The sequence below is a fragment of the Mesocricetus auratus genome, unplaced genomic scaffold (genome assembly GCF_017639785.1).
Source record: "Mesocricetus auratus isolate SY011 unplaced genomic scaffold, BCM_Maur_2.0 Super-Scaffold_100008, whole genome shotgun sequence".
NCBI lineage: Eukaryota > Metazoa > Chordata > Mammalia > Rodentia > Cricetidae > Mesocricetus > Mesocricetus auratus.
Window position 1 is genome coordinate 70790181 of NW_024429192.1, and position 24764 is coordinate 70814944.

The 24764-nt window shown below is 41.2% G+C and overlaps 1 protein-coding gene across 2 annotated transcripts in view; it reads left to right on the plus strand.

The window, feature by feature from the left end:
* Nucleotides 1–20865: 20865 nt before the first annotated feature.
* Klhl6 (kelch like family member 6) overlaps nt 20866–24764 on the plus strand; it is a 38314-nt gene continuing 34415 nt past the window's right edge. Inside the window, exon 1 of one of the 2 annotated variants that reach the window (XM_005077579.4) lies at nt 20866–21228. In XM_005077579.4, coding sequence (XP_005077636.1) covers nt 20939–21228 — 290 coding nt within the window. In that variant the 5' untranslated portion in view covers nt 20866–20938. The remainder of the gene's footprint in view (nt 21229–24764) is intronic. The other variant, XM_021231520.2, reaches the window with a different exon arrangement.

The window sequence follows — 24764 nt, forward strand, 5'->3', positions numbered from 1 at the left end:
CTATTGACTAACAGTGCTTTATTGACATATACACAGGACTTCCCATCACTGTTTTCCTAGTTTCTACTTTATTGATTTCAGCCCTCAATTTGATTATTTCCTGACATCTAGTCCTCTTGGGTGAGTCTGTTTCTTTGTGATCTAGAGCTTTCAGTTGAGCTGTTTATCTTCTAGTGTAACTATTCTCCAGTTTCTTCATGTGGGCACTTAGTGCTATGAACTTCCCTCTTAGCACTGCTTTCAAAGTGCCCCATAAGTTTGGGTATATTGTATCTTCATTCTCATTGAATTCTAGGAAGTCTTTAATTTCTTTTTTTTTTATTTCTTCTGTGACTTAGGAATGGTGCAATTGTGCATTATTCAATTTCCATGAGTTTGTAGGGTTTCTGCAATTTGTGTTGCTGTTGAATTCTAATTTTAACATATGGTGGTCTGATAAGATGCATGGAATTATTTCAGTTTTTTCTATCTGTTGAGGTTTGATATGTTGCCAAGTATGTGGTCTATTTTGAGAAGGTTCCATGTGGCACTGAGAGAAGGTATACTCTTTTTTATTTGGATGGAATGTTCTATAGATGTCTGTTAATCCCAATTGGTTCATTACTTCCACTAGACCTTTTGCTTCTTTGTTAAGTTTCTGTCTGGAAGTCATGTCAAGTGGTGAGAGTGGGGTGTTGACGTCTCCCACTAAAAGTGTATGGGGCTTTATATGTGATTTAAGTTTTAGTAATTTTTTATGAACATGAATGCCTTTGTTTTTGGGGCATAGATGTTCAAAATTGAAACATTCATCCTGGTGAATTTCTCCTGTGATGAGTATGAAATGACCTCCTTCATCTCTTTTGATTGATTTTAGTTTAAAGTCTAATTTGTTAGATATTAGGATTGCTACCTCCACTTGTTTCTTGGGTCCATTTGATTGGAAAGTCTTTTCCCAACCCTTAACTCTGAGGTAATGTCTGTGTTTGAGGCTGAGGTGTGTTTCTTGTATGCAGCAGAAGGATGGGTTCTGTCTTTGAATCCATTATGTTAGCCTGTGTTTTTTTATGGGCGAGTTAAGGCCAGTAATATTGAGGGATATTAATGACCATTGATTGTTCATTCTTGTTTGTTTTGGAATGGTTAATGGTGGTGGAATTATTTGCGGATTTCCACCTCTCTTTTCTCTTGACTGTTGGTAAGGTGGGATTATCTAGTGCCTATGTTTTTCTGGTTGTAGTTAACTTCCTTGGATTGAAGTTTTCCTTCCAGACCTTTCTATAGAGCCGGGTTAGTGGATATATATTGTTTGAATCTGTTTTTGTCATGGAATATCTTGTTTTCTCCATCTATAGTGATTGAAAGCTTTGCTGGGTATAATAGTCTGGGCTGGTATTTGTGGTCTCTCAGTGTTGGTATAATATCTATCCAGGACCTTCTAGCTTTCAGTGTTTCCATGGAGAAGTCAGGTGTAATTCTGATAGGTTTGCCTTTATATGTTACTTGACATGTTACTTGACATTTTTCCTCAGCTGCTCTTAATATTCTTTCTTTATTCTGTATGTTTGGTGTAGGAGTGAACCCCACAAAGCTACCCGCATAACTCCTGGTATGTGCGACTCTCTCTCTCCCTGATAAATAAATATATTGTTTTTCCCTATATAGCCTCGATAACCGCTATAGTTTGGTGTCTTGATTATTATGTGACAAGTGGATTTTTTTTGTGGTCTACTGTATTTGGTGTTCTGTAAGCTTCTTGTACCTTCATTGGCATGTCTTTAAGTTGGGAATGTTTTCTTCTATGATTTTGTTGAATATGTTTTCTGCCCCTTTGAGTTTGTTTTCCTCACCTTCTTCTATACCTAGTATTCTTATGTTTGCTCTTTTCATGGTGTCCCACATTTCCTAGATATTTTGTGTTAGGGATTTGTTGGACTTAAGATTTTCTTTGGTCAATGAATCTATTTTCCCTGAGATTCTCTCTTATTTCTTGTATTCTGTTGGTTGTGCTTGTATCTGTAGTACCTGACAATTTGCCCAGCTTTTCTTTTTCCAGCATTCCTTCAGACTGTGTTTTTTATTGTCTCTATTTCAGCTTTCAATCCTTGCACTGTTTGAATTGTTTCTTGCAATTTTTGCTTTGTTTTTTTCCTCTCTTTCTTGCATTTGTTGGATTTTTTGGTTTGTTTTTTTCCATTTCTTGCTTTTTCTTTTTTTTTCTTCAATTTCTTTAAGGGATTTTCTCATATCTTCTTTGAGGGCCTCTGCCATTTTCATGAAGTAATTTTTAAGATCTTTTTCAACTGTTTCATCTGCATTGGGCTGTTCAGGTCTTGTGGGTATAGAGTCTCTTGTCTCTGGTGGTCTCATATTGGCTTTTCTGTTGCTGGGTGTGTTTTTGTATTGTCTCCTTCCCATCATTTCTTCCAGTGGGTGCAGAAGGAGTCTCTTCCTCTCTTGGTGGGTATGTGACCACAGTTCCTTTTCAGTGGATAAGAGCAGATCCAATACTCTGGTGGCTTTCCTCTTGCGTGCCTGGAGGCGGTCCCAGTACCAGGATGTTGGCAATCTTTGGGTAGCTTGGAGTCTGTTGGGATGGGATACACTATGTGTAGTCCCCAGGTCTCCAGCGGTTCTGCTCAGGGTACCGGAAGCCAGGCTGGAAACAGTCCCATACTTACCTAGCCTGCCCCATGGGTGGAAAGTGGGACTTGGATGCTGGTAGTCTCTGGGTGGGCTGGCTCTTGCCAGGATGGGAGCTGCAGTGCTTCAAATAACTCTTAAGTAAGGGGACACCTTTACAGTCTGTTCCTTACTAGAAAATCTCTTGCTAGGTAGTAATTTTACAATATGCCTGTTAGTTCTGAAAGTCATGTCTCTGCTCAGGGGCAGAGGTACAATTTCAGATCTCAATACTGTGACCAAAATAGAAAGAGAAAGTCATGAAACAGAGTAGATTAGAAAGAATTAAAAGAAGAAAAACAAATGCAATCTACAAGTAACCATCCTTTACTGGGGAGACAGCCTTCCCTTCAAAAGGGACTCAAGGATTAAAAAGGTCCCTGTCACTTTTGCCTTCCTTCCTTTTAGGTTTTAATTCTTACTGAAGTCATGGTGATGCTCTCTCCCCTTTCATAGTCTCTTTCAACTTCATTGGAGGGGCGGTTGTGATGGGGCTTGTTTACAGTTGTTGTCTATTGTCACCAGTGGTATGGGGCATGGCAGCTGATAAGCCTGCAGGCTTGGTGCTGGCGAGGTAGCTGAGAGCTACATCCTGATCCACAGGCAGACAAAGATACACAAACCTGGCCTGGGCTTTTGAAACCTCAAAGTCACTCCCAGTGACACACCTCCTCCATCAAGGCCACACCTCCTAATTATTCTCAAACAGTTTATCAACTGAGGACTAAACATTCAAATAAATGAGCCTATGGGGACCATTTTCATTCAAACCAGCACTTTCACTTCCTTAAAGTTGTTTTGCTATCAGGGACATAGGAAGTGGTGCCTCCAAACTGATTATAGATTGCAGATCAGAATTCAGAGTGTCTCTTCTTTGTGTATACTAATTTCTATGACTCTGCTGATAGCTGAAGGAGGGAGAGTCATCAGGGAGCCCTGTTTAAACTTTCAGTCACACACACCAAAGGCGTGAAAACAAGAAGAGGATTTGTTGAGAAGTAGAGTTCCAACACGAGAAGTGGGGTAATAAAATAAGGCAATAGAGGTTAGGTGAGAAAAACTAAACATCGCTACATACATGCATAAAACTATCAAAGAATAAGTTAAAAACGAAACAAAACAAGGAACTACTTGACCGTTAGACTCTTCTCTCCAAGCTGATCTGAGACCCCCAGTGTCTTGAGATCTGGTCTGTGAGGATCCCAAGGGGACTTCCAGAAATGTTGCAGGTATCCACCAAAAAGGATTGCTCAGACATGGGCTTTAGCCAATAGAAAGTATGTTAGCTGGCCAATGAGTCCACTGGGTGTTCAGGATCCCAGTGTATCCTGGAGCCTTTCTCAAGGTGAGCTTCTAAGCACAGAAACCTTGTTCTCGGTGGAGTCACTTCAGTTAACAGAACAGTTAGCCAGAAGCAATACTACAGAAACCAAAAAGCAAGGTTAGTACTTTCCTAGAGCTGTGGACGTTGATGGATTAGGTCTTTGTCTTTGTTTTGGCTGGTGGTGCTGTCTACATTCAAGTTTTATGACCTGAATAGCACTTTCATCATGGAGTTAGTTGTGCTCAAGTCTGGGGGCCTGTTACAGCACTCATTATCAGCACTCTCACCAGTTATATGTCTCTGCATAAACTACTGTCCATTACAAAAAGAATCTTCTTTAACCAAGGTTGAGAGCACCACTCATCTGTGGGTGTACACATAAATATTTCAAAGGTGGTTTGGTAACATGTCTGAGTAGCTCCCCTCTACATGGCTTCCGACCAGGTTTAAAGTACCAGGCATAAATTCCCTTTTGTGGAATAGGCCTCAAATCTAGTCAGAAAGCAGTTGGTTACTCTCATAACTATCATGTCACCATTGCACAGGGAGCACATTGTACCAGCCAGTATGAATGCAGGATTCAGCGCTGAGTCAGACCATGGGTGTCTTTTTACTGCCAGAATCCGCACACTGCCTTCTGACACTGTGAAACCTAGCCAGCAGGGAGGAAGTTTCCACATCAGTTCAATACTGATTTCTCTGTCTTACAACCAAAGTGTGTGGCATCTTCAGCAATAGGGTCTTACCATCTAGCAATGGCAGGCAACTATCTTAGTTAGGTTTCTGTTACTGGGATAAAACTCTGACCAAAATAGACTTGGAGAGGAAAGGGTTCATTTCATCTTACAACTCCAAGTTCCCATTCCGTTACTGAGAAAAGCTGGGGCAGTAACTAGAGGCAGGAACTGAAGCTGAGACCATAGGGGAATACTTTTTTTAAAAAATTTAAATTAGAAACAAGCTTACTTCAAATATCAATCCCAGATCCCTCTCCCTCCCCTCCTCCTCTGTTCCTCACCAGCCCCGCAACCCCCCACCCAATCCCCACGCAACTCTCCAGGGAGGATATTGGCTTGCTCAGTTTGCTTTCTTATACATCCAGGACCACCTACTTAGGGATGGCACTGTCCAGATTGGGATGGGCCTTTACATCAGTAACCAATCAAGAAAATGCCCCACAGGCTTGCCTACAGTTCAATGGGAATTTTCTCAGTTGTGGTTTCCTCTTCTCAGATGACTCCAGGTTGTATCGAGTTGACAATAACAACGGCACAACCACCAAGAGCAATGGCTATAGCTTATTGTTTTGTTTGTCTTTGGGACCTCCATGACGCATGGGAAGGTATCCTGTGCTTGATACTGAGATTTCCATTTAATGACCCATGTCTTCTGGGAACAACATTGTCCGACAATTTAGGGTTCCTCAGTTCAAACTTCTTTAAAAAATATTTCTTAAAAGGTTTACAAAGTAGTGGGTTTTCATAAAATTTTATTACTTCCCATGGAGTACTTCTGCCAATTTTTAGAGTGGGTCTCCCAATTAATGAAGATACTCTCTCACAGGCTGCCCAAAGGCCAGTATAACCTGGATAGTCTTCACAGGTGTGCCTGGGGGCTTGAGTTTATGGTAGTTTCTGATTGTGTCAATTTGATGATTAACATTAAGCATGACAACTACCCACTTCTGTGGGAACACAGTCTATTTTGTGTGGGCATTATAAAGTTAACTGGCATATAATTAAACTGTCTACACAGTATTAAAGCTTTGTCTAGCTAGGCATAGTGGTACACACCTTTAATACCAGAACTCAGGAGGTGGAAGCAGGTGGAACTCTCCTTGTCTCAAAAATAAACAGCAAACTTTTGCCAGTGGCTTATGTATTTTATTGTCTTATAGGAAGAAAAAAATCCATAGGATGGAATTGGTGCCTATAAAGACTATGTACTAGTTAATGATGAATCTTAGATCATATTCATGTAGACATATAAATAAAGTGATTGTAAGTTTTACTCTTTACTAACAGATGTCCCTAGGCCTATGATACAATTCTGTATGTAGCTGTCGACTAGGTAAATGATATGTAAGGAGAAGGATCCGACATCTGATTAAGTTAGTGGTTTTGGGGCATGTGAGAAAAAAGAAAATAATAAAGGAGTTTGGTGGACAGAATCTATTATGAATGAGAAATTGAATTTTATTCTTCTATTTTTTTCTGTGTGTGACAGGGAGAAGTAGGGAGGTAGAAAGAGCAGTTTTTGGCCTCATTTTTTATAGTTTGAGAGATTATGGGATACAAGTTGCCTTGAAGAGATTGGGTTGTATGGTTGTACGGTTTCTTTAACCTTACCAGAGGATATAGTTAGAATTATTGTTGTGGTTTGAATCTGAAAATTTACCACATGATTCTATGTTTTGAATACTTATTCTTCAGCTGCTGGGTGTTATTTGGGGGGGCTATGGAACTTTTTGAGATACATCCTAATTGCTATCAGTAGGTCATTCAGGGGCAGATCTTTGAAGGTTATAACCTGCTGCTGATGCCCTCTCAGCTTCCTGATCCATTATCACATGAACAACATATGCCACATATTGTTAGTGTTGGAGAGTGACCCACTATCCAATGCAATCCCTGCCATAATGGACAGGAAGTCCTGAACCAAAATAAATCTCCATTCTTTAAATATTTTTCTGTCAGATATTATGACCAGAATGATCCAGATATAACTAACCCAGAAAACTGATACCAGGAGTAGAGTCATCACTTTGACTAAATCTGAGCATATGTTTCTTCAGCCCTTGGAACTGGTTTGCAGAGGAAGAAGGGAAAATCTGAAGATGTGTGTTAGAGTAGCCCTAAAATGCAGGAAGGAAGTTCACAGGGTGATTCCGGTGGGAATTTGGAAGACAAGAATGCCACCACAACTATGGACAGTGAAAACCACACTCATGAAGTTTCAGATTAAAATAGGAATTCTGTGGGAATTGGGCCAGATTATCTTCTTGTCACTTTCTGAGATGGAATGTGTCTACATTTTGACTATGTCCTGAAGATCTGAGTAAGTCTGAAATCCAAAGTAACAATCTGATTGGTTTGGTGGAGGAAATTTCAAGACAGCATAGCAGTGTGACTGCCGGTACAGTGACTGACAGCTCTTTTGAGCCAGTTTTACTGTGAGAATTGAGAGCATAAGGTGTAGCAGAAAGATAAAAACGTGCACTTTGGCTGGAGTGTGTAAATCGCTGGGCAGAGAAGCCCTACCCATTAAAGGTGTTAGTATAATGAAAATGAAGTTGTGACAGTTCATTTTTGTCAACCTGACAAGGGTCCCCTGAGAAGAGGGCCCCTCATTTGAAGAATTACCTCCATCAGATTGGTCTGTGGGCATTTCTGCGGGGGCAATTTCTTGATTAATAATTGATGTGGGAGTGTCCATCCCACTGCAGGTGGTAACACTCCGCAGCAGTTGGTCCTGGGTTGTTCAAGAAAGCAGGTAGGGGGAGACATAGGGAGCAAGCCAGTAAGCAGCACTCCTCCAAGGCCTCTGCTTAGTTCCCGCCTCCAGGTTTCTGCCTTGAGTTCCTGCCCTGATGTCCCACAGGGATTAACTGTGATCTGGATATGCAAGCCAAATAAATCCTTTCCCTAAGAGACTAACAACTCCCTGGGACAACAGGAAATGTGCCTTGAGGGTGTTTTTGGATTTGGCAAGGCTCTGAGGTGTAAAACTTTAAATCCACTCCATAGATTCGCCTTTGAGAAGGGAGAGCACATTTCTTGCTGAGGCAGGACCGCCTGGTAGACTGCTTCCCCAGGCCCAGCTTCTCAAGGACTCAGAAGCAGCTGCAGCCTCAGCTCAACAGGACCGGCACACTGCTTGAACGGGCAGTCAAACCTGTGTCCTACGTAAGGTGCTGGTTTTGCAGTTACACAGAGTGCATGAGTTAGTGTCACGGATGCTCGCTGGTGCCCAAACTTTTAAGGAAAGCCTGGAGGCAGGAACCATGCAGCAGAGTTAGACTCCTGCAGGGAACAGAAGAAGGGCTAACTCTTGAATTGTGAGTGTCAAACCAAAGCACTGTAGATGGCAGGATAATGGAAATTACAGGAGTATGGGGGATTTGTGGAGGAAACCTGCAGGTAACTGTGGTTAGTCCAAAAGGGAGTACAGAGGCACCATATTGGACCTGTCAGTTTTTGGACTTGTTTTTATTCATTTCTTTGCTTCCTTGTTCCTCCACTTTGAGACGAAAATGTTGGCTCTGTGCCATTTTGTTTTGTTTTGTTTTTCGAGACAGGGTTTTTCTGTATTGCTTTGGAGGTTTCCTGGCACTCGCTTTGTAGACTAGGCTGGCCTCGGAATCACAGAGATTTGCCTGCCTCTGCCTCCCGAGTGCTGGGATTAAAGGCTTGTGCCACCAACGCCCAGCGGCTCTGTGCCATTTTATCTTGGAAGTAGGTACCTTTTCTTTGTCATTTTGCAGGGGCTCACAGCTAAGAGATTGCCTTGAGTATCAGATGACTTGGACTTTTGAACATCATGGGACTACTAAGACTATGAGGGACTCTTAAGGTTGAACTAAATGCACCTCGTATTAAGAAATGGCCATGAGCCCTTGGGGACCAAAGGTAGAGTCAGATTCCTCCCTGCGTTTGTGTTATCAGTACTTAGTCCCTAGTGATAGTGCTCCTTTGGCAGGCTGTGGAATCTTTAGGAAAGCCTTTGAAGACTATAGCTCTGTTCTCATTGACTGCATCCTGGTCCATTGCCACGTGATTCCACCACCATGGGATCCGTCATGACTTCTCTATGATGGACTGAAATCTTTTGAAACTATAGGTCAAAGTAAATCTTTTGGTCCTTAAGTTGTTTGTACCAGGCTTTCTTTTGGGCTACCAACCAGCTTCCAATCATGACACAGAGACTTATTAGTTTTGAATGCTCGGCCTTAGCTTAGCTCTTACTTCAATCTATTTATTTTTTATCTATGTTTTGCCTCAGGGCTTTTCACCTTTCTTTCCTTTTGTATCTCTTACTTTCTTGCTGCCTCCATGTCTGGCTGGTAGCTGCCTTGCTTTTGGCCCTGGGTGTATCCTTCTCTTTCTCCCTCATTCTCACCTCTTTCTTCTCTCTCTCTCTCTCTCTCTCTCTCTCTCTCTCTCTCTCTCTCTCTCTCTCTCTCTCTCTCTCTCTCTCTCTCTCCCTCACACACTCTCTCCTGCCTAGGTTTCTCCTCCTACTTATTCTCTCTGCCTACTAGACCCACCTATCCCTCTCCTGGATAGCTATTGGCCATTCAGCTTTTTATTAGATCAATTAGATGCCTTAGGCAGGCAAGGTGACACAAATAATGCAGCACACCTTTGCACAGTTAAAGTAATATTCTGTACCATAAACAAATATAGCACATGTTTACATAGTTAAACTTTCCACAGCAGTTGTTCCTATTATGTATTATGGTCCTCTAGAATTATGCAAAAAATAAATAATACTGCCCAGTAGGCAGAAGCCAAGTCTCCTAGCAGTTTCTTCTCGGAATGTGAGAAGAGTGGGCATCTGTGGTGATATTTTGTTTGTGCTTTAACAAATAAAACTAGCCTGACATGAGAGTGCAGAGCTAACCACACTAGCTAGAGGTCAGGCAGTGGTGACACACACCTTTAATCCCAGCACCTGGGAGACAGAGGCAGGGGGATCTCTGTTAGTTCAAGACCACCCTGGGCAACACAAAATTGATCCAGTCTAAAAGAGAAACAGAGCCAATCATAGGTAGCTCACACGTTTAATCCCAGTTCTTGGGAGGCAGATGCCTTTAATCTGAGCAATAGGGAGGTGGAGACCAGAAGGGATATGGCTGGGCAGAGAGAGGAATATAAAGCGGGAGGAGACAAGAGTTCAGTGCATTCAGTCTAAGGATTCATAGAGACTGGATTGCCCATTTGATCTGAAGATTTGGTGACTGGCTGCCCTGTTTCTTTGATCTTTCAGCATTTGTGCCTATATCTGATTTAAGGTTTTTATTTTTAATTTTTTCCATTTTATTTAGAAACAATCTTATTTTACATATCAATCCCCTGTTCCCTCTCCCTCCCATCCTCTCATGCCCCCCATAAGCCCTCCTAACCCACCCCCACCCACTTGACAAGGATAGTGAGGCCTTCTATGGGGGATCATCAAAGTCTGTCACATCATTTGGGTGAGAGCCTAAGCCCTCCTCTGTGTATCTGGGCTGAAATAGTATCCCTCCATAAGGAATGGGCTCCCAAAGTCCATTTCTGTACTAGGGATAAATACTGATTCCACTGTTAGAGGTCCCATAGACTGCCCAGGCCTCCTAACTGGCACTCATATTCAGAGGGATTGTTTTGGTCCAATGCTTGTTACCCGGCTCTACAGCTGGGATCCGTGTGCTCTCACTAGGTCAGGTCAGCTATTTCTGTTGTTCCTCCAGCATGGTCTTGACTGCTTTGCTGATCCCCTCTCCCTTTCAACAACTGGATTCCAGGAGTGTGGCTCAGTGCTTAGATGTGTGTGTCTGCTTCTGCTTCCATCAGCTACTGGATGAAGGCTCTAGAAAGGCAATTAAGGTAGTCATCAATCCCATTATAGGGGAAAGGAATCAAAGGCAGCCTCTCTGCTACTGTGTAGATTCTTAGTTGGGGTCATCTTTGTGGATCTCTGAATATTTCCCTGGTGCCAGATTTCTCTTTATACCTATACTAGCTCCCTCTAATAAGGTATCTCTTTTCTTGCTTTCCTCTATTCCTCCTCTCTGTCTCAATCTTCCTGATCCCTCTTATTTTCCTCCCCTCTCCTCTTCTCCCTTTCTCTTTTTTCTACCTCCATCTCCTCTCCCCACATGCTCCCAATTTGCTCAGGAGTTCGTGTCCCGTTTCTCTTCTTCGGGGGACCATGTATTTCTCTTAGGGTCTTCCTTGTTTTCTAGCTTCTCTGGGGGTGTGAATTGTAGGCTGGTAATCCTTTGCTCTATGTCTAATATCCATATATGAGTGAGTATATATCATGCTTGTCTTTCTGTGACTGGGTTACCTCACTCAGGATGTTTTCTTCCAGTTCCATTCATTTGCCTGGGTATTTCAAGATTTCATTGTTTTTATCTGCTGAGTAATACTTCATTATGTAAATGTACCACACATTTTCCATCCATTCTTTGGTTGAGGGGAATCTAGGTTGCTTTTAGGTTCTGGCTATTATAAACAGCACTGCTATGAACATAGTTGAACAGACATTCTTGTTGTATGAATGTGCATCCTTTGGGTATATGTGCAAGAGTGGAATTGCTGGATGTTGAGGTAAACTGATTCCCATTTTCCTGAGAAACCTCCATACTGATTTCCAAATTGGCTGCACAAGTTTGCATTCCCACCAGCAATGGAGTAGTGTTCCCCTTTCTCCACATCCTCTTCAGCACAGACTGTCATTGGTAGTTTTTATTTTAGCTATTCTGACAGGAATAAGATGATATCTCAGAGTTTTTTTTTTGATTTGTATTTCTCTGATGGTTAAGGATGTTGAGCACTTTCTTACATGTCTTTCACCCATTTTAGATTCCTCTATTGAGAATTCTCTATTTAGTTCTGTACCCCACATTTTAATTGGATTGTTTGGTGTTTTGGTGACTTGCTTCTTGAGTTCTTTGTATATTTTGGAAATCAGCCTTCTGTCAGATGTGGGATTTGTGGATATCTTTTCCCATTCTGTGGGCTGCCATTTTGTCCTGTTGACTGTGTCCTTTGCCTTGCAGAAGCTTCTCAGTTTCAGGAGGTCCCATTTATTAATTGTTGATCTCAGTGTCTGTGCTACTGGAGTTATGTTCATGAGGTGATCTCCTGTACTAATTCACTCAAGGATACCTCCCACTTTTTCTTCTAAGAGGTTCAGTGTGGTTGGATTTATGTTGAGGTCTTTGATCCATTTGGATGTAAGTTTGGTACATGGCAGTAGGTATGGCTCTATCTTCTATATCATGTCCACATCCAGTTATGCCAGCACTATTTGTTGAAGATGCTTTCTTTGTTCCATTGTATAGTTTTAGCTTCTTTGTCAAAATTCAGGTGTTCATGTGTGTGTGTGTGTGTGTGTGTGTGTGTTTGTGTGTGTGTGTGTGTGTGTGTGTGTGTGAGAGAGAGAGAGAGAGAGAGAGAGAGAGAGAGAGAGAGAGAGAGAGAGAGTTAATATCAGGATAACCAATTTGATTCCATTGGTCTACTGGTCTTTTTTGTGGCAATACCAAGCTGTTTTCATTATTATAGCTCTATAGTAGAGCTTGAAGTCAGGGATGGTGATGCCAATTGATGTTCCTTTATTGTACAGGGTTGTTTTGTCTATCCTGGGATTTTTGTTTTTCCATATAAAGTTGAATATTATTCTTTCAAGGTCTGTGAAGAATTGGGCTGATATTTTGATGGGGATTGCATTGAATTTGTAGATTGCTTTTGGCAAGATTGCCATTTTTACTATGTTGATCCTGTGTATCCAAGAACATGGCAGATCTTTCCATTTTCTGGTTTCTTCTTTAATTTCTTTCTTTAAAGACTCAAAGTTTTTGTTATACAGATCTTTCACTTGTTTGGTTAGTATTATCCCAAGATATTTTATGTTGTTTATGGCTATTGTAAAAGGTGATGTTTCTGTGATTTCTTTCTCAGCCCATTTATCTTCTGTATATAGTAAGGCTACTCATTTTTTTTGAGTTAATGTTGTATCCTGCCACTTTGCTGAAGGTGTTTATCAGCTGTAGGAGTTCCTGTGTAGAGTTTTTCAGGTCACTTATGTTATCTATCATATCATCTGCAAATGGTGAAAGTTTGACTTCTTCCTTTCCAATTTGTATCTCCTTAATCTCCTTTTGTTGTCTTATTGTTCTTAGCAAGAATTTCAAGTACAATATTGAAGAGATATGGAGAGAGTGGACAGCCTTGTCTTGTTCCTGATTTCAGAGGAATCGAGTTGAGTTTCTCTCCATTTAGTTTGATGTTGGCTGTTGGTTTGCTCTATATTGCCTTTATTATGTTTAGGCATGTTCCTGTTATCCTTGATCTCTCCAGGTCCTTTATCATGAAGGAGTGTTAGATTTTGTCGAAGGCTTTTTCAGTATCTAGTGAGATGATCATGTGGTTTTTCTTTTGCAGTTTGTTTATATGGTGGATTACATTGATAGATTTTTCATATGTTGAACCCTCCCTGCCTCCCTGGGATGACGCCTACTTGATCATGGTGGATGATTCTCTGATGTGTCTTTTGATTTGATTTGCCAGGGTTTTATTGAGTATTTTTGCAACAATGTTGATGAGGGATATTGTTCTGTAGTTCTCTTTTTTAGTTGTGTCTTTGCATGGCTTGGTTACTAAGGTAATTGTAGCCTTGTAAAAAGAGTTTGGCAATGATCCTTCTGCTTCTATTGTGTGGAACACTTTGAGGAGTATTCTGGTAGAATTCTGCACTGAAACCTTCTTGCCTTGGATGTTTTTTGGTTGGGAAACTTTTGATGGCTGCTTCTATCTTTTTCTTTTTTTTCCAGGACAGGGTTTCTCTGTGTAGCTTTGGAGCCTTTCCTGGAACTCACTCTGTAGACCAAGCTGTCCCCGAACTCACAGAAATCTGCCTGACCCTGTCTCCCAAGTGCTGGGATTAAACGCGTGTGCCACCAATGCTTCTATTTCATTATAGGTTATAGGTTTCTTAAATTGCTTATCTGTTCTTGATTTAATTTTGGTAAGTGATATCTATCCAAAAAATTGTTCATTTCTTTTAAATTTTTGAATTTTGTGGAGTACAGGTTTTCAAAATGTGACCTGAAGTTCTCTGGATTTCTTCAGTGTCCATTGTTATGTTCCCCTTTTCATTTCTGATTTTCTTAATCTGTGTGTTCTCTCTCTCTCTCTCTCTCTCTCTCTCTCTCTCTCTCTCTCTCTCTCTGTCTTTTGTTTAGTTTGGATAAAGGTTTGTCTGTCTTGTTAATTTTCTCAAGGAACCAACTCTTTGTTTCATTGATTATTTGTGTTGTTTTCTTTGTTTCTACTTTATTGATTTCAGCCCTCAATTTGATTTTTCCTGGCATTTACTCCTTTGGGAGAGTTTGCTTCTTTTACTTCTTTGAGCTTTCTGGTGTGCTGTTAATTCTCTAGTGTGACGGTTCTCCAGTTTATTCATGTGGGCACTTAGTGCTATGAACTTTCCTCTTAGAAGTGCTTTCAAAGTTGTCCCATAAGTTTGGAAAGTGTCTTCTTTCTCGTTGAGTTATAGGTAGTCTTTAACTTCTTTTTTTATTTCTTTCTTGACCCAGGTGCAGTTGTGCGTTGTTCAATTTCCATGGGTTTATAGGGTTTCTGCAATTTGTGTTGATGTTGAATTCTAACTTTAAAACATGGCGGTCTGATAAGATACAGGGGGTTATTCCAATTTTTTGTACCTGTTGAGGTTTGCTATGTTGCTAAGTATCTGGTCAATTTTAGAGAAGGTTCCATATGATGCTGAGAAGAAGTTATATTCTTTTGTGTTTAGATGGAATGCTCTGTAGATGTCTGTTAAGCCATACTGGGTCAAAACTTCTGTTAGTTCCCTTGTTTCTTTGTTAAGTTCCTGTCTAGTGGTCTTGTCTAGTGGTGAGAGTGGGGTGTTGAAGTCTCCCACTATTAGTGTGTGAGGTTTTATATGTGATTTGAGCTTTAGTAATGTTTCTTTTATGAATGTGGATGCATTTGTATTTGGGGCATAGATGTTCAGAATTGAGACTTCATCTTGATGGATTTTTCCTGTGATGAATATGAAATGATCTTCTTCATCTCTTTTGATTGATTTTAGTTTGAAGTCTTGGGTCCATTTGATTGAAAAATCTTTTCCCAACCCTTAACTCTGAGGTAACATATGTCTTTGAAGTTGAGGTGTGTTTCTTGTATGCAGCAGAAGGATGTTCTGTCTTCGAGTTCATTCTGTTAGCCTGTGTCTTTTTATGGGCGAGTTAAGACCATTAATATTGAGGGATACTAATGACCATTGACTGTTAATTCTTTTTTGTTTGGGGTTTGTTGTTGTTGGTATTGTGTGTGAATCTCCCCCCTTTTTGGGCTTTGGTATAGTGGGATTATCTATTGCCTATGTTTTTTAAGTGTAGTTAACTTCCTTTGGTTGGCTTACAATGGCTTGTAAATCTTGTTCCAGGGGATCTGATGCCTCCCTGGGCACTGCATACATGCGGTACACAGACATACATGCAGGTCAAAACACCCATTCACATAAAATAAAAATAAGTGCATCTTTAAAAAATGTATAAGCCATCAACTACAGAGGGTCAAAGACACTCACAGAGTGATATAGGCTGTTGCCATTGTTCTTGGTTGCCTCCCAGAATTTGAGGGTAAGACTGTATTACTAAAGACAAAGCAGACTTCAGACATAGGACATGGAGGAATAAGGCTAGAATTAACCTGGAAGCCTTCTCTTTGAAGACTAACTTTAGTAGTACTCAAAGATGCTACATAAGCTGCCAATGGAGAAATCAACCAGTCTCACCCAGCTATAAAGCTTGCACCACAACAATGACCAGCAAAGCAAGATGGCTTCAAAGGTGCAAGAAATGGCACTTATACCTTAGGAGTAACCAACAGCCATCTAATTGGACTTGAGACCTGATAAATAGGAGGAAATCATCCCTGGTACTATTTACCCAGCCAACTATCCATGGTTGGTGACATCATAGCCCCTAGGAGAATTTATTACTATCACTTTCTTAAATTTAAACACACTAAGCCTTATCCCCTCAGGTAAGTGTAACTCCCACTCTTCATTAAAAAAAAAAGATTCTTTTTGCATCAGATGTGGACTATTATAGAAATCTGTAACTTGTCAAAATGCCAAAAACAACTGACAGTTGGGTACCCTATGCCAATAGGTACATCTTTGGCACAACCCTTATACTCAGATCAAGGAGCTTCTTGGAAGAAGCGGGTAGAAATATTTTAAGAGTCAGAGGATCAGGACATCTGCTGAGAGACAGTATCTTCTAATATGATAGGGAAGCTGCACCCATTGAAATATTAATAAAACAAACAAAAGCAGCAAAGTGACAACACTGGTTTGGTGTCAGGAGTGGGATTATGAATTTCCACGTAGAAAGACAAAAGCTTAAAAAGGATTTTAGAAACAAAACAGCAGAGAGAATTACGATTACTTACTAGCAGCATTTTTCTCGGGTGAGCTCTGTTTTGCTAGAGACAAGCAGAGACTTGCTGGCCAGCACTGGCTGTAAACTTATGCTTGCCATCTTGGAAAAGCCACAGTTAAAACAGCTGTAGTTTTGATTAGCAATGTTGTTTAGCAGATAACAGACCCATGGCCAGAAAAACATAAAGATTTACAGTAAAGTCAGATTCAGATGAAGAAAAACCTCTAAAGGTTTAAAAATATACATTGGCTTGAGAGAGAAAAAGAAACAGGATAGCGATGAAAGAAATACAGAAGCCGGCTGTGGTGGCACACACCGATAGGATTTGTTGCAGAGGCAGAGACAGGCAGATTTCCAGAGAAACCGTGTCTCAGAGAAAAAACAAATAAATAAAAGTAAAACATACAGAGTAATATAAGCCACATAAAGATGAAAAAACACAGTCTGGATACTGTATGCTATTGTGTTTTTCAGTTGTTCAACGTCTAAGGAAGGAACAGCTGCTGAAATATACTTGATTATAAATGCTGCTAAATTAATCCAAAGTATATATTTTAAAAATACTTTGACTTCTAAATTTAAACATAAGGACAGGTTACTTGGGAAAAATATTTTATTTATATTTCCACAGAAAATGAAAAGCTGTAGATTTCTTCCAGGCTTCTGTGGTTTGATGAAGGAAGACCTCCTGAAGCAATGTCCTGGGCAATCCAGCATCTGAAACAGTTGGGACGATACAGCTGTACAGACCACAAAAACAAGGACTTATGTAGGTTTCTGTGTTTTGTTATGATTCCCCATGGTATGGACAGCGTCCCCATCCAGTAGGAAGCAGCTTGGAATATGAACAAGGCCCAAATTTCCAAATACTATTTAAATGTTTTTTTTCATTTATACAAGGTTGGCTATAAATGGTAATGATCACAGTGAATATTTTTCTAAAGGGAAAAAAGGGAATATGATATAGAAATGAATACTTTGTCTTGGAATGGATTTTTCATTTATTGATACAAATTTAAGGTCAGTTTTGTGATATGTGTATTTCTCCTCTTGATTAAGTATTGTGTTTATACTGATCTTTAAAAATATAATGTATAATTAAGTACAGATTATAGATGGTTACTCATAGTAGTCACAACTTACAGTTAGGTAAGTTACGTTTTTCTAGATATACAGAGATATATTTAAGATAGTCTTCAAACCTTTCAAAGACCTTCAGAAAACGGCATTTAAAATGGTTTAGGGTTTTTCTTGACAATGAGAAATGTCTGCTCCTGGCATATCAATTACATCTGAGGGGAAGATGGGCATCGAAGAAACTCGTTATGGAGTTTGCTTTCAACATGGAAAGATTAGCCATTTGGGCAAGAAACTGCTCTTGCCTGGACTGTTTGATTGTTGCTGTGTAAACTGGACATGCAGGACCAACAGGAAAGTGACTGCTGAACTCAAAGAGTCCTACAGGGTTCCTGCTTCATGGAAGAGTCTGCCAGACTTTCTGTAGAACACAGAAAAATGACTGATAGACTGCCAATGCAGATGGACAGTTTGAAATTTCCTGCTTTGCTGAAAAGTCTTCCAGACACATTGTGCCCTATTGGCTGAAGATGGATGCCCCAGTGTTACAGAGGGATTTCGGGTGACTGTCCAGGTAGTGAGATGTCTCTGTCAATTCTAGTGCTTATATATTATCCTTCTTTGGTCTTTGATGGAGTTGAAGAGCGATAGTTGTAGTTATAGTTTTCCTTAGTTATGATAAAAGATAAGTTTCATATAAGACTTTAGGCTCATAAAGATAGGATAGATGATATGTCTTTAAATCTTACTAAATGTTAATGGACAAAATATTGTAACTATAGTTCTTGTTTGATAACTGTTCTGTTATTCATAATTTGACTATCTTAAAGTTAAAACCTTTCTTTTTATTTAGACAGAAAAATAGGAGATGATGGGGAAGTCCTGTGTATATGTCAATAAAGCACTGTTGGCCAATAGGCAAACAAGATAGGTGGGACAAGGAGTCTAGGAGGATTCTGGGAAATGTATTGATCTGAGCAGTTGACATGTGATTCCTGGGAAGAGGGGACAAGAAAGAGTCTGTGTTCTCAGAAAGATAAGTCCTCATAAACATATATGTTAGTAATTATGGGTCAATAATTAAGTCACAGATAGCCAATGAGAAACAATAACAAATGGACAACAGCTTCATAATTAATATAGTGTCATGTGTATTATTTGGGGGTTCAGACAGCTCAGCAGGGCCCAGGTGGCTGGCAGGGAAGGCAACATGTTGCACTGGTTGGTGTGCCAATATGAATGGGGGAAGTCTTACAAGAGTTATGTCTACTTTTCTATTGTGGTCATGACACCATGACCAAGGCAACTTACAGGAAAAAAAAGTTTATTGGGATCTTGCAGTTTCATTAGTTTCATAGAGTTAGAGTTCATGAGCATTATGGTTGGGAGCATGGCGGCCAGCAAGCATGACACTGGAGCAATAGTTGAAAGCTTATTTACTGGCTCACAAGCAAAAGGCAGAGAGAGAGAGAGAGAGAGAGAGAGAGAGAGAGAGAGAGAGAATGAGAATGCTAACTGGAAATGTCATAGACTTTTAAATCTCAAAGCCCTTCTCCAGTGACACTTCCTCTAACAATACCACATACCTCCTAATCCTTCCCAATCAGTTCCACTAACTGGGACCAAACATTCAAACTATGAGCCTATGGAGTCCATTCTCATACAAACCACTACAGCTCTACTCCTAGATGAAGAGATAAAGATAATCCATGGCTACTGAAAGAGGAAGAATCAGTCTTCTCTAGGAACAAGATCCTTGATAGATCATCCAGTCCCAAGCCATCAGCCCTAAACACACACAGATATAAGCATCAGTAAATGGATCCAACAGCTGTACTTACATGCATATATATATATGCATATATATATGTACATGTGTATGTAACAGTAATAATTAAGAAGAGGTCAAAATTTGAGGTGGGGAGAAAGGAGAAATGTGGGAAGAGTTGGTGTGGGTATACAGAAAAGTGGAAATGATATAAATATGGTACTTACTCATGAAATTCTAAAAAGAAAAAAATTTAAAAGTTGAAGTTGATAGTAGCAACTGCTACATCAAGTGTGAGGCCCCATGCTGTATTCCTCCACTGAGATTCTTGTTGCTAAGGCATGGAAGCCAAAAGCATCGTCACTATAAGAGCTCCAGGTAAAGAAGCTTTGGAGGATTTTCAGAGACCTTCATGTTAGGAGCAGTGGTCCAAAGAAGACAAAGCAGCTCAGCGGAAGGGGAACCCCTGCAGAGGTGCAGCACTGTGCAGCAGGACAGAGGACAGCATGGAAGCTGCTTTGTCCAGGTGCACAGGGCTACTCCGTCTAGGGAGGCAATCCCTGTGGTTCTCTCTATGGGAGACGGAACTTCAGGTCAACGTAGTATATCAGCCTCGGTAGTCTTTTGCATTGGAGGAAACATTATTTTAATTACAAAGAAATTTATTTCAAAACAATTCTCTGGTATATGCATAATTTTACCATTTTATTGAAGATTAAAGCAAATTTGCACACTGATATTGATATCATGTTTTACATATAAAACCTCCCTTTTACTTATGGGGTGCACGTATGTGCCACAGTGTACTTGTAGAGGTCAGAGGTCAGGTTGTAGGTGCCAGTCCTCTTGGAGGGAACAAGTTTTAAAGGCAATCAGTATGGGCCGTGACACTCCCTTGAGTAGAGCCTTAGTTTTCTTAGCTATAAAACAAGAAGTTCCTTCCTAATGCCATTGCATTCCAATAAAGGTTAATATGCACTAAGTATCATAAACCCCTAGGATAGTGAGATTTTTGGTTTTGTTTGTTTTATTTTTCGAGACAGGGTTTCTCTGTATTGCTTTGGAGGTTGTCCTGGAACTTGTTGTAGACCAGGCTGGCCTTAAACTCACAGTGATCTGCCTGCCTCTGCCTCCTGAGTGCTGGGATTAAAGGGATGAGCCACCAACACTCAGAAGATAGTGAGATTTTAAAAATTACAATTATTACTAAGCAATGCAGACCTGCCAGGATAATGAAAACACTTTACAATCTACTATTATATACATGCTTGGTCAGTGCTGGGTAAATTGAGACTTGTTATGGCAATCAGGTGTTGACCTACCCTAAGGTAAGAGATATGACCCGGGGATGGGGCTTCTGGACACTGTTGTTCCCCTTTCTCACGTAGAGGCATGCTCAGATCAGAAAATGGTTGTTTTGTGTGGGATATATTGATGACTGTTATGACAATGTCTTCTCCCTGAACTGGGACAGTGCCAGAACATGTGCAGTGCCCACTGAAGGGAGATTGTTAGGCTTCAACAGGGTCTCAGGCAGTGGGAGACGGAGAAGATCACCTGCCCATTCTCTCATGGGTTATGGAAACACCCAGAAACAGGTAATAACCAGCACCAGTTGCTTGCTGCCCATGGGTGTGGGCAGGAGATGACTAAATTGTATTCCTCGGAGATTCTAGGGAGCAGCCCTTTCTCTCCAGTCCTACACACCCACTGGAAGAGATTCCTAACCCTGTAACAATCCTCAGAAAGAAGAGGAGGAGGACTTGTTGCTGGTGTTTGTAGTAACAGGATGAGAAAGTGTGAGACTTCCTGTTATGTATGTGTGACAGCTGGTGATAAGTGGAGGGCCCCTGTGCAGGAAATCCGCTCAGCTTCTGCAGTGTGACCTCCCCGAAACTTGGCAGCTCCTTTCGTCTGGACGTTGATGGCAGGACAAAGAGGCGCCTGCATCATGAGCGACGACGTGGTAGAGAGGAGCTTGGAAGGACCCTCTGCACCCACTACAGACAAGTCCTCCCAGAAAGGGGGAGACGCGGTGGAAATACAAAATGGGGAGAAGGTAAAATTTGACGATGCGAGGCTTTCCTTAATTCTCCAGAACGGCCTGGAGACCCTCCGAGAGGAAAATGCTTTGACCGATGTCATCTTGTGTGTGGACATTCAAGAATTTTCTTGCCATCGCGTGGTGCTTGCTGCAGCCAGCAACTATTTCAGGTCAGCCTTGAATCAGAGTCAAATTGCATGCGTGCTGCAAGGGAAAGATCTGTAGATGTGAGAGCTGAACCTCATTTGCTTATTGTTACATTTATAGCTGTATTATTATTATTATATATGGTATATGCTGTACATCATATATTACAATACATATCATATACAATGTAAGTATGTATAAATGTGTATGTATATATACTAAGATTTGTGTGCCTATTTAAAACATAAGAATAGAAACTATCAAACTTTAGATTTTGGATTTAGGCCACTTTATAAGAAACCGGGGCTTTTTAGAAGCAGTGCTTACTTATTACGGTAAACTTTACATATGAAAGGATGTCCTTGATTTTAAGAATGTGAAATTACTTCAGTCAGGGGAATATTCCCCCTCCCTTTCCTCAGTTTGACTAATGTGTTAGAAACCTGATGTTGTCTTTGTTCCTCAGTAGAGGTAGAGAAAAAGGATGTGGTCTCGCTCTTGGACTTAGCAGATGACTTGCTGAAGACTAGGGGTTTCTGTTGTGCAAGGAGAAGGTGGGAAGGATAACTACTACAAGAAGGCTCTGGGCATGAAAGGCTCTTGGGTGTCATAGTGGGAGACCTGGGGTCGGAAGACCTGATTCCATTTCAATTGGGCCCTTGCTGGCTCTGAGATTTTAGGCAGTTTCCCCAGTACTCCTGTGTCTCTGCTTTGTGAACTGGAAGATGAGGACAGCGGACAGTTTTCTCTCATCATTATAAGGGTCCTCCTAGTGGAAAGGTCTTACACAGTGTCTGAGGATACATTTGCTCAAAGCATCTTTGTTGAAACCCCTGTGAATACAACTGACCCAGTGTAGTCCACATCAGTGTAGACATGACAGGGAACCAGTGTGAAAGGCTGATGTAGGCGAGGAAGGTATTTTGGAAAAAAAAATCACTGTGTTTATTCTCAGAGATATTTCCCTACCTTTCAGTTTTGGTTGAGGATTTTAAGAAAGTATCATACAAAGTGTGTGTGTGTGTGTGTGTGTGTGTGTGTGTCTGTCTGTCTGTCTGTCTGTCTGTCTGTCTGTATTTTATTTGGGGTGGTTAGGAGAAAATTCTTTGGAAGTCAAAGAGCGGGATAATCAGGTTGCTGTGGGTACATAGTTCCCACATACTGACAAGGCAAGGGGCAAGGAAGGGGCTTATGTGAATTTGAGAGAAGTCATGCTTGCTCTGTACCACAAACAACGGTCACTGGTTTCACTCTGCAGTGGCATAAAGGTGACAGGTGCCCTCTTTTTAGATGAGGAAATGGAAGCTGCGCATTGTGTACCTGGCCATTGCTGGAATGGAGATTCCACACATTCTAAAAGTCCTTGTTTTAAGTGCAGTGCAAGCTGCCGCTATGTTTGGAGCATCATTCTACAGGCAGAAAATCTAGGTAAAATGCAAGCACAGTCATAGAAATGGGTCGACACAACACACTGCTTAAGCCGCCACTGCGTTGGCCACTAGCTTTCCCACTTAGGAGTGGAGGAAAGCCAGTTTGCCTCCGTGCCTTAGGCACTTGTTTTCAATGTATTCTTTCTGTTTTGAGTCACTGAAAAACTGTTTCACTGGTTGTTAATTTTATAGTAGTGCTTGCCTGCTTATTACACAAGACTGCTGGGTCTCTGTCTTTGAGACATCACTTTGTTTTGTTTGGTCCTTGGGTTTCTGCTCATAAACAGAGGTGCCACAGCTCAGATCTTTTATTCTTGCTGATGTAGAAAACCCATTGCTGGTCCTCAGGGAAGGTGGTGGTGAGAAGTTGAAGCACACAGGTGTGAGGGTCTACCAGTGGATTTGGACCTTCTTGCCAAATTGCCTAGTTTTACCGTTTCTTTAGATTTTATTCCAATGTAGTTTTCTTTCTATAGTAGGTGTGGTTCTGGAGATAGGACTCCATATTCTGTTTGTTGAGCCCAGTGTGGGATGAGCCCATTGTCACATGAACCTAGCCCATTTAATGTGCACAGCTGATGAGTTAATTAAAAAAAAGCCAACTATGTCTTAAGACCAAGGACCACGGCATTAGGTCTGACAATGACTCACTGCCATCTTTGCTTTGTTTCTAAGGTTTTGAAAGGGGTGAGACATCTGTCATTGTCATCACACCACAGCAGATTGAAATCAGCAGCCTCTGTTTGTGGTATAGAGCAGGTATCACTTCCTCAAACTCAGCCCCTCGCCTTGTCAGTGTATCAGAGCTGTTTAACCCCCAGCAGCCTGCTGGTCCTGTATATTACAAACACACACAGAAAAGCAGTTACAAGAATTTAATTGTGTGCCAGAAGAGCAATAGAGTAGGAATGTGTCAACCAAACAGGGACACTATTAGTCGCTCAGACAGTGAATTTCCCTTTGTGGATCTATTTTAAAGTTTGGGGAGGAATGAGGAAGTTGGAGAAAAATACATTTTGTTGAGACAGAGACATGAACAAAGGATGGTAAGCCTAAAAAGTTAGCTCCTTGTCTCCTTAAAATCTGGGAGGAATTGCTTGACCTCAAAGGCTTAGCACCATGTCTACAGTTAAAGATTTGCAGGTCTACATTCATTAGTGAGTTGTCATGGAATGCAGATAACACAACAGTTCACTTATTAATCTGTTTGCCTAAAAAAGTGTCATGTATGGCCATTCTTACTTTCTGTGATCAGAAATGGTCTTTGGCTTATTTGAAAAGAGGAATTTATATGTGTAGTGGTATGGACTTGGAAAATCCCCTCCCAAGAAGGGTAGAGAAGTGAACTCAGAAAAGAGACAGGTGCAAGAGCAGGCAGGAGTCAAGATCTCAGCCACCGAGCCTGTGTTAGACAAGATCTCAGCTACTGAGCCTGTGTTAGACAAGATCTCAGCCACCCAGCCTGAATTAGACAAGATCTCAGCCATCCAGCCTGTGTTAGAGGTCCAGGTACTATGGAACCCTGGTGGGAATGGTGTAGAGCTTCAACTCCCTTGTTCTGTGGCCATTCCTGGAAACTGGAAGTCACTGGTGCTTCTGTTTCTCCTATATGAACAGGCTCTCATGTGTCCGTGCTTGTCTGTCTCCTCTGCTCTGATTATCTGTTGATGCCCAGCTGAGACAGGAGCTGGGAAGGAGCGTTTGCCTCTGAACCTACTGGAGTGGAGGCTTCTGCCACCATGTCTCACTCAAAAGGGAGAATTTGCCATACTTATGGAGGGGTCCAGATGCTGCGGAACGCCAAAATGACTTAAGTGGGCCAGGCCTGGATTAGATGAATAGGTGTTATGAGATTTTGAAAGCTTCACAACTTTAGAAGACACTGTGACTTTTGTCTCACAGGCATTGGATCTGTAACTTAAGGCCCCAGCAGGAAAAGGACAAGCATCGATTCATGCTGCTATCATTCTTCCCCTCCCAGTCATCTGTGAATCTGTGGCCTGGAGGCATTGAACAGATAGGTGAACTCAAAACAGACTGAGCTGCCCATGGTGATGCACGCCTTTAATCCCAGTACTCAGGAGGCAGAGGCTGGCAGGTCTCTGAGAGTTCTAGGTCAGCCAGGGATA